Source organism: Myripristis murdjan, chromosome 21 (genome assembly GCF_902150065.1).
Source record: "Myripristis murdjan chromosome 21, fMyrMur1.1, whole genome shotgun sequence".
NCBI lineage: Eukaryota > Metazoa > Chordata > Actinopteri > Holocentriformes > Holocentridae > Myripristis > Myripristis murdjan.
Window position 1 is genome coordinate 27745069 of NC_044000.1, and position 10844 is coordinate 27755912.

The following is a 10844-nucleotide window of genomic DNA, read 5'->3' on the forward strand; positions in this document are numbered from 1 at the left end:
CAGGTATAACCAGGATCAGCTTGGAACAAAAAATTTCACTTTATGCGGATGATCTACTTATATACATCCAACCTCTCAATATCTATCCCAGCTGCACTAACCCTGGCAGATAAAGTCCACTGGACCCCAAGCAACACACCTAACCCTAACCTGAACCTTTTTACTTTACACCTAAACCTAACCTCACCCTAACCTTAAAGTTTTTACTTTACACCTAAACCTAACCTCATCGTAACCTTAACCCTTTTACATCTAAACCTAACCTTAGCTTCTCACTTGATACCTAAACCTTAACCTTGCTCTAACCCTAACCTTAACCCCTTACTTTATGCCTGATCTTAAACTCACCATACCCTAACCCTCTACTCTAAACCTAAAACCTAAACCCACACTAAACGTAACTTACACTCTGTACCTAACCTATACCAGAATCAGAATTTTTTGAGACCTAAGTGCGTGGGATGTCCTGAAAATTTGGTGAAATGACATGGAATGACCCATGTCTATTTTTTTTATTTATTTATTTATTTTTTTTTTTATTGTAGCCTAACACTTGTGTAGCGTCAAAGTGAAACACTTAACTGCACTATAATGTGAACAAAATGCTAGTAGAATGGACAGCCTACTCTTTATTTATCGGTGCTACCAACAATCTTTACATTATAAATACAACTAAGGAAGTTTCTCATGTTTTTCTCCTTTCACAGCCTTCACAGATCTGGCAGATCACCACAGCAGCCAAAAAGAAAAGGATCTGGCCTGTGCACACTGTGGCCATGATTACATAGACTTTTTAGCAACTGAAATATTCATGGAAACAAGACAAGGTCAAAACCTAGTATATGGCTGGGCTACGACTAGGAGTCTGTTCTAACCTCAGTTCTGTAAACAGCAGCTGTACTAAAGAGCATATTTTAAGCCCTGATCATCATACAGTTAAATAGCTCTGATGCATTTTTATTATCAAAACAGAATCCAGCATGATTTTGATGATACAGCTCTGCCATTATGGTGGCTTGCCTACTTAATTGTTTTGATTGTTACTTGTTGTCTAACAATGTGTTGCCAGGTCAGAACTGAAAAGGGGCATCAGAGATGCCAAGGCAGCCTACAGGAGGAGGATTGAGGGCCACTTCAACAACTCAGACCCCTGACATGCATGGCAAGGGATACGGCACATCAAAACCAGAGTAACAACATCAACTCATCTACCAGTAACAGCACTGCATTGGCTGAGGAGCTCAACAACTTCTTTGGCTGCCATGGGGTGGTGAATGCAGAGACTGCTATGGCCCCAGCACCAGCTACCAACAATCAGGCACTCATCCTGCAGACTGCTGAGGTACTACAAACATTCCTTACTATCAACGTACGGAAAGCAGTTGGTCCAGATGGTGTTCCGGGATGGGTTTTCCAAGACTGTGCCATGGAGCTGGCTGAGGTCTTCACAAACATCTTCAACACATCTTTGTCACAGTTCTCTGTCCCCACCTGCCCAAAAACCTCCAAAATTGTGCCACTACCCAAACAGACTGCAATAACGGGTCTTAATGACTACAGATCTGTGGCATTGACCAGGGCCGGAGAGGGACTCATTTTCAGCCCTGGAGTTTCATGCCTCAGACCGGCCCACTTTAGATCACGACCTATTATTATTAAAATCAAAAAATATAACGGGTCACTACCTACTATCGTTTGAGCATAGAAAGTGGTTGTATTGGAACTAATGCTTGCTTGTTCGCACACTTTGTTACAACAGCTCACCTGTTCCTTCCATACTGACAGGAGCAATCCCCCCATCACTACTGGCTCCTGGCTCTGCTTCTGACACCAAATCACATTTTAAAAATTGTCATATTTCTCAGCACAAATCTCCCCTTTTTGCAAAGCCTTCTGATCAATTCAGGTCAGTTTCATTAATGTAGTGCTGAATCATCTAGCATCTCAGGACACTTTTCATATAGAGCAGGTCTACACCATACTCTTCATCATATTAATTCTAATAATATTCACTCAATGAGCAATCCTACCTGCCCACTCTGGACTTGTGGGCTCATGGCTGGTGCTTGGTGCTGGATCTTGCTTCTGACTCTGAGGGGCTACAAGACATGGTTTCCCAGTTATTTGGTGTTGCATCATACTATTATTTAAATTATATAAGGTTATATGCAGGGACGGTTTTTGCTATGGGCAATGTGGGCAACTGCCCAGGGCGCAATCTACTTGGGGGCGCACGAGCGCCCTCCTCCCTCCTCAAAAAAAAAAAAAAAATCGCTAGTTTTCTAGACTACCATATTGACCCGCATAAAAGACGACCCTGATTTTAAAACAACCCCTCTTTTGCAAGACCCTTTTTCGGAAAAAATAGGCTACTTTTTATATGGACAAAATCTTGTTTGAATAAAAAAAGCCACCAGCCTGCATCAGGCGGGTCGGCCGCGGCACCGGTCGGCATCAGGCGGGCCGGCCGCGGCACCGGCCAGTACCGCGCCCACCCGGTCAGGTCTGCCGGATCTGACACGTGAGCGACCGGTGCCCTGCCTGACTGGCGCCGCAGTAGGAGCAGTAATATGGAAGGGCGCAAGCCAGTAATTTCGCCTAGGGCGGCAACATAGGCAGAACCGCCACTGGTTATATGTCACAACGCCACACAATTCATTGACTTGATAATTAGCTTGAATGGTGGTTTGCAGGCAAAGTTCAACATCTTGCCTTACCCGTTTCATCGTCCTCATTTGTCATTTCAAACAGCGAGCTCGTTTTAGTGAAAAAGTCACCAATTTTAGCACATTTGGCTGCGTCTGTTTCCAGAGCTTTCCTCCTTTTTAATTCTTGCTTTCTCTGAGTCCGCACTACCCTTGCTCTTTCTACTTTCCATTTTCAGGCGGAGGCGGCCCAGGCACAGCGGTAAGCAGCATAGGTGATCAACCCACGGCCATGACTGGACTGAACACCAGCTCCCCCCCCCCCCGCCAAAAAAAAAAAAAAAAGTGAACACCGGCCCTTGCGGCCCAAACATCAGACCGGCCCACCGGGAATTGTCCCGGTCCTCCCGATTAGCCACTCCGGGCTTGGAATTGACACACATTGTTATGAAGTGCTTGGAGAGGACAGGACTAAAAATATGTCAATAAAGTACAAATAATAATACTGGGTTACTTGAGAGAATCTTTGAATCTGCCTATTAGTGAGTACAGGCTGTTTGGGCAGACGCAACCGTAGGATTGCAGCAGTTGTAGTTGTATGAGGGTGTACTGAATGAATTTCCTTTCTTTTGAGGTGTTAATGCTTGTTCTTCATTTACAACATAGTTATAAATGCCTTACAAGTTGCTACACTAAGCCAAACTGCTAATGTTACTTGAACTGTTATAGCCAGTACACTGGATTATGGCCAGTTCTGATCTAGCAAATACATTGGCTGACATACTGACTGATATTTTTAGCTTAAAGCACTGATTGGACTGTCTGCATTCCCAGCTTCCTGTTGTCAGGAGCAGGGGGATTTAAAAAGAACAACAAACATTTTGGTAAGACTAGAGACAAACAGCACAAGATGTTCTCTACTGCTCCAGCAACCCAGGATCCTATGTCAAATGTTTTTATCTGAAATGGCACTGTGTGGGATGGACATTTCCAAGATTTGACTGTTGTCAAACTTCATATGGACAAAATGTTGAGAGAGCTCTCATAAAATGGATAATGTTTCTGTGACATCACTGCTTATTCTTTTAGGGTTAAATTGCACAGTGGAACAAAAAGTCACTCTCTTCTCTCTCACTTTGTTATGTTACTTAATAATTTGGATTTTAAATATTGCCCTCATTGTAACCATCATTGTGGACAAAAGCCTTCACGAGCCCATGTACATCTTCCTGTGTAATCTCTGCATCAATGGACTTTATGGGACATCAGGCTTTTACCCCAAATTCCTCATGGATCTGCTGTCTCCTTCTCATGTCATCTCATACGCAGGATGCCTGCTTCAGAGTTTTGTGATTTACTCCTCGGTTGGCTGTGATTTATCCATTTTAGCTGTGATGGCCTATGACAGATATGTGGCAATATGTCGACCTCTGGTGTACCACTCTGTAATGACCAAACAAAGAGTCTCCCTGCTAGTGTTTTTCTCTTGGTTCTTACCCCATTATTGCATGTTCATGAACACAGTAACAATCTCTCAGTCCAAATTATGTGGTTCACACATACATAAACTCTACTGTTCGAATTGGCTGATAGGCAAAATCGCTTGCTCTGTCACTACTGCAAACAGTGCTGTTGTTTATTTTAACATTGCTTTTTATGCTAGCCATTCATTTTTTATTGCCTGGTCTTATATGTATCTGATCAGAATGTGCTTAAAACCCCAAACTAATAGGAGCAAGTTTATGCAAACTTGTGCACCACATTTACTTTCACTGTTCACTTATAGCTTTGCTGTGATTTTAGATTTGATGTATATGCGATTTGGGCCAAGAGATGTATCTCAGAGCCTCCAGAACTTCATGGCAATACAATTTCTCATTTTTCCTCCAATTCTGAATCCTTTAATATATGGGTTGAAACTGACCAAGATTCGAAACAGAATTCTAGGTGTGATTCATGATAGAGGAAAAGATCAGAAGTGTGTAGACAAGGCAGCTCAAAAAAGATGAGACCTTCAGCTGTCAACCTATTCATAAAAAAGAACAGCAATTTCATATAACATTTCTTTTCTAAATGTAATAATTACTTGGAATGTATTTCATAATGCGTTTCTAACAGGGTTAATTTATAATTAACATCCCCTTGCACATTTGTGCACTGTGTTCATTTTTTTATTTGACAGTGTCTTATGCATGTGACACACACTATTGATTTATCAAGATCTCTTTCTCAATTATGCTCCCTGATTTCCTTTGTGAGATTTCTGAAATTTACACATTCTTGTCTTTTACATCAGCTTCAGCACTTTCTTGTTACTGAAGAAACAATATTAGATAGATACTGACAACATAGATATTGTATAGTTACTATTAAATATCTTGATGTTGGCTGGATATCTAAACAAGCAAACAGATTATATAATTTATTCCTTATGATGCTATAAGGAGATGCTATAGATGCTAGATGCTTTAGATACTATAGATGACATGCAGATTGGGACACCGCCTATATTACTTCTTACAGTCTCACTAAATACTTGAACTTAAAATGCAGGGTTTACTAGAAGTACTGGCTTGCAGCCAGATGGCTGTACAAACTTAGCAAAACTATTTTCTCACTGCTTTTTTTTTATTATTATTTTTATTTATTTATTTATTTATTTATTTTTTGTGGCAAGTTGCGTCTGACCCTATTGATGTAAGGTGCCTTGCATCCATATGAATACAGCCTACACTGTAAAAGCAGGCTAATATGGCACTGTGATCTGTGATATAGTGATGTTTGTGTGCAGGCGACGTGCTATGTGCTTGTTGAAGAGCAGGAAGGACAGGTAAGCCAAAAGTTTGCAGGGTTTGCTAAATTTAGTCCAAATGGTATTCTGCTTTTAATTGGCTTTCCAATATTTGGTTGTTCTGATAGAATGAGGGTGTTTCTCTCCCACCTAAAAAAGGCCCTAAGACGGGCACAGCTACACCTAAAAAATTCATATTAATCAATTGGAAGTCTCCATTACCCCCACGTTTCAGGGGGTGTCTCTATCTCTCTGCTTTCTATTGTTAATATGGAACAGATTTGTTTTAGCAAAGAAATTTCACTAAACTATTTCTTGAAGGTGTGGAAGCCTATTTTACTGATAATGTTAGCAGTTTGTTTTTTCTTTTTCATGTGTTTGTTGTTGAAAAAAGTCAAAAATAAAATAATCAAACGGTTTTCTGCTTCTTTCTCCCAAACAAAACAAACATATGGCTTTTTGTTATTATAAGCTGCTTGTCACACTGACGGTATCATTCTGAGCGCAGGGTCATATAATTTTTATGATGCAGAAAATTTGGACAGAATCACAGAATTCCATATTGACAATGGCATCAACTGTAAAACACAGAATGCTGTAGAATTTGCCAAATTGTTGATGCAATTTATAAAAATCAAGGTTTTCCCAAACAGCAGTTTTTTACAGCACCAAAGCCAAAGGATCAGGAAAAGTCAACTGTATTGTCAAATACTTTTTAAATTACACAATAAATTACTAAATGATTCAAATACAGTACAATATAAAATATACTATATACCATACACCTGCCAAAGCCTCTCAGCTGTTTCTTACTCTCTCTGTATCTGCTTCAGTTCGTTGCACACATTATACCAGTGGTTTGGAGCAGAGTTGTGTCCTCAAGTTCTAACAGGTTTGAAGGAGAAGTTAAACGCTGAATGGTTTTCCATACGTGTACAATGTATGATGGGAACAGACTAAAGCACAGCACGAAACATGACGTGTGGCTACAATTGTGTACAATGTAAATGAAATGGAGGCATTTATTTATTAATTTTATTACTATTCTATTACTCTTTATAACTCATTTTTATATATGAGCCCAGTCCTTGAGTGCACTTGAATTTTGTTGTATGTTTATACAATGACAGTAAAGAAATCTGAAATCTGAAATGAGAGCTCAGTCACTCAGGTTGATTGGACAAAAGAAACTGACATGTTTTCGTATAACTTTTAGTCTGCCAGTGGGTGAGCCACCACAGCCGTGTCCACTACCAACTCAAGTGTGGAAGCATTATGGACACACTGCGCGAAAGTTAATGTTTGAGTTTTTCAATTTTCAAATTGCAGTGTTCAATATAATCTAGCCTGCTGGACAGAGCAGAGCCTTGTTTCACAATAACAACTGACCTTATAGTTTAAAGGCCCCATGGACTGAAAATTTTTTGTTGTTTTTGCATGATAGGGAAGGTCTTGGGGCCACATAAATACTGTCCCAGGCATTTCACCTATGTAAATGGAGAAGTGCACACAGCCCGTTTTTTGAAACTGTCCCTGTAAAACGAGTGGACTGCACTTCCTGTAAGTCTTGACGTCAGTGTCTGTCCTGACGTCAGTGACTCCGCCCACAGCGCCTGCGTCCCCAGGCAACCAGCTACCAAGCTAGCGAACTTAGCCAGTACCCCTCGGCTCCCAGGGCAACATATTTACAACATATTTAACAAAAATAACTTGCCATTCTGAAACATCCTGTGATAAACAGATTTGAGGTGGTTCGGTTTCTCCTGCCGTCTGTGGTTGGGGATCGTACGGTTGTATAACATCACACTCAGGGCCAGGGGCGTCGTAGTGGGGGGAAAAGCAGGACTGATTACCCAGGGCCACAATGCGGGAGGGGGCCCTTGAAAGGCCTGAAATAAAAAGGTTTGCCTATTGGCCGGCTATACAAGGGCCCAGTAAAATTTCTTTTCATGGGGCCCAAAATCCCTGGCGGCGCCCCTGCTCAGGGCTCTGGTTTCACGGGTCCCGCAGGGTTTTAGTCCAAATTTACTCGTCTGTTGGGCTCATTTCAGCACCAACTGTTTTATCAACCCGACAAAATCAAATCAAATTAAATCAAGCTTTATTGTCATTTAGCTGCACATACAGCAATAGTGCACACAAAATGAGATAGCGTTTCTCACTTGAGATCCCTGAGTGACGGGTAAAGTCAACAGTTAAAAGTCTAACAGCTTTCTGGAGGAAGCTGTTGCGCATTCTTCACCTTTTCATCTGGCCACTCTCCATCCACCTGTCCACCAAGGTTAAACTTGCCAGGAGCATAAAGCCCCAGATGGCATAGCCTTCAGGGTCATTGTGACACGCAAACCTTCCTACCACGATAAGGTAGATACCCACAGGAAGGCTCACTTTGCTGTGGTACTGTATAATTTTATTTGTGAATGTTTCTGTCATCATAACCATCATCACTGATGAAAACCTACATGAGCCTATGTACACACCTCCTTATTGCTCCAATTATGAATCCTCTTAGCCTCTATATGGATTCAAACTGACCAAGCTGAGCCGTTGGCCATTTCACTTTGATCAGATCCTCAGATAACAGGTATAACCAAGAACAAAAGATTTCACACTATGCGGATGATCTACTTATATACATCCAGCCTCTCAATATCTATCCAAGCTGCACTAACCCTGGCAGATTAAGTCCACTGGACCCCAAGCATGGCGCAAAAAATAGCGAAACATTGGCAAGAAATACTAAAATAAACAACTCCAAAAGTAATTCCAAAAAACCTGGAACATTAGCTGGGATTTGATCACCCCAGATGGCCTCCACAGAGGAGAGGGTCTAGTGTGTAAACGGCCGAAACCCTCGATGATTCTGTGGTGACACTACTGATGAAATGTTCCATAGCCACCCAAAATTTAGGAACAGAAATGGGGAGAGGTCTGGGTGCATTGATGTCATGCATATACACACACATAGACTTATGTGTGGGTGTGTATGTGAACATGGATGCATATATACAGCCCCCTACTTAAAAACAAGCGTCAAAAAACTCTGCCACCCAAAATTAAAATCAGCCCCAAAAAAAAAAAAAAAATAAAAAATTGACGAAGTCTGACAGTTCCTGGATCACAGTACCGGGCGTCAGGTTCTGTCACATGGCCTCGCATCAAACAAAATTTTTGAGTCTCCCATCTTGTAAGTCCAACTGCCAACCATCTGTGTGTAACAACCCCAACCCAAGAAACATGCTAACTGGACCAAGTCTGACAGTTCCTGAATCCCAGTACCGGGCGTCAGGTTCTGCCACATGGTCTCACACTAACCAAAATTCCGGGTTTCCCATCTTGCAAGTCTGACTGCCAACCAACTGCATGTAACAACTCATGTTAACAGCTTAATTGTTTTTTTTTTTTTTTTTTTAGCAAACAGAGAGACTAGGCCCTAACCTCTATCCTAGACCTAACCATAACCCCCATCCTATTCTAACCTTAACCTCACAATAATCTTCCTCTAAACCTAAACCTAACCTTACCCTAACCTTAACCTTTTTACTTTACACCTAAACCTAACCTCACCCTAACCTTAACCTTTTTACTTTACACCTAACCTAATCTCCCCCTAACCTTAACCCTTTTACGGTACATCTAAACCTAACCTTACTCTAACCTTAACTTCTCACTTTATACCTAAACCTTAACCTTGCTCAAACCCTAACCTTAACCCCTTACTTTATGCCTGATCTTAAACTCAACCTACCCTAACCCTCTACTCTAAACCTAAAACCTAAACTACACTAAACTTAACTTACACTCTGTACCTAACCTATACCTACACCTCAAAACTAACCTAAGCCAGGATGACCAATTTTTTTGTTTAGCCCGGCAGACATTTTGTCTGCTCAAAGGAACCCCAAACACCAAATTTCAGTTTCCTATGTGGTGTAGTTCTTGAGATACTGACACCTGAAAATGGAGGGAAAATAAGGATGCGCGAAAATCGCACCAAAATCATCACATCCCCCCCTCACTAAATTGGCTATATCTCAAAAAGTATCCATCCGAGCAAACTAAAATTTTACAGTGTGCCTATTGGATAAACACTTGTATAGTGTCAAAGTGAAACACTTAACTGCACTATAATGTGAACTGTCACAACATGAGACAAAGATGGTGGTTGATTGTGGAGATTACGGATACAGTGTTTCCCATACACATGTTACAGGTATGTTAACGGCCACCCAAGTACAGTTCAGTAATGTATTGAACTGTGGCGCTCTGCCGTGGTCAGCGTGGTCAACCGTCACCATGTAACCAGGACTTTGGTTTGCTGAGACACAAACACACAGAGTCTTAAACATTATATCAGTAGGTTTGGGCAAAATTCGGTACCTTTATGGCATAAACTATCAGTAAAGAGTATGTTTCAAGGTATAGGAATCCTGAAATTGACTGACGGCTATAACGTACTATCTGACAGGACTAAAAATATGACAATAAAGTACAAATAATAATACTGGGCTACTTGAGAGAATCTTTGAATCTGCCTATTGGTGAGTACAGGCTGTTTGGGCAGACGCAACCGTAGGATTGCAGCAGTTGTAGTTGTATGGGGGTGTACTGAATGAATTTCCTTTCTTTTGAGGTGTTAATGCGTGTTCTTCATTTACAACATAGTTATAAATGCCTTACAGGTTGCTACACTAAGCCAAACTGCTAATGTTACTTGAACTGTTATAGCCAGTACACTGGATTATGGCCAGTTCTGATCTAGCAAATACATTGGCTGACATACTGACTGATATTTTTCTGATATTAGTCTCCTGGTTTCATACTACCTCTCCTTATCTATACAATCTATACAATCATCCATATACTTCAGCGCCATCTGTATATTGTCATACTCACTCCATATGTATATTTTCACATCTCGTATCTCCTTTCCTTAGGTTAGCCCTTATTGTATTTTTTGAGTCTTTAGTCTTTATAGTCTCAATTGTATATTTTTAGCCTTTATTCTTTTTTAGTTAACTTTATTGTATGTTTCTACTGTTGCTGCTGGAACACCAGAATTTCCCTGGTTGGGATCAATAAAGTATATCTATCTATCTATCTATCTATCTATCTATCTATCTATCTATCTATCTATCTATCTATCTATCTATTTTTAGCTTAAAGCACTGATTGGACTGTCTGCATTCCCAGCTTCCTGTTGTCAGGAGCAGGGGGATTTAAAAAGAACAACAAACACTTTGGTAAGGCTAGAGACAAACAGCACAAGATGTTCTCTACTGCTCCAGCAACCCAGGATCCTATGTCAAATGTTTTTATCTGAAATGGCACTGTGTGGGATGGACATTTCCAAGATTTAACTGTTGTCAAACTTCATATGGACAAAATGTTGAGAGAGCTCTCATAAA

At 40.8% G+C, this 10844-nt stretch overlaps 1 protein-coding gene across 1 annotated transcript; it reads left to right on the forward strand.

The window, feature by feature from the left end:
- The first annotated feature begins 3694 nt into the window (after positions 1-3694).
- Positions 3695-4654, forward strand: LOC115379540 (olfactory receptor 1D2-like). Its single transcript, XM_030080245.1, has one exon. It carries the CDS (start codon positions 3695-3697, stop codon positions 4652-4654), a length of 960 nt encoding a protein of 319 aa, XP_029936105.1.
- Positions 4655-10844: the final 6190 nt, after the last annotated feature.

Coding starts and splice junctions, on each gene's coding strand:
- LOC115379540 (XM_030080245.1), top strand. CDS start 3,695: ATGGATAATGTTTCTGTGACATCACTGCTTATTCTTTTAGGGTTAAAT.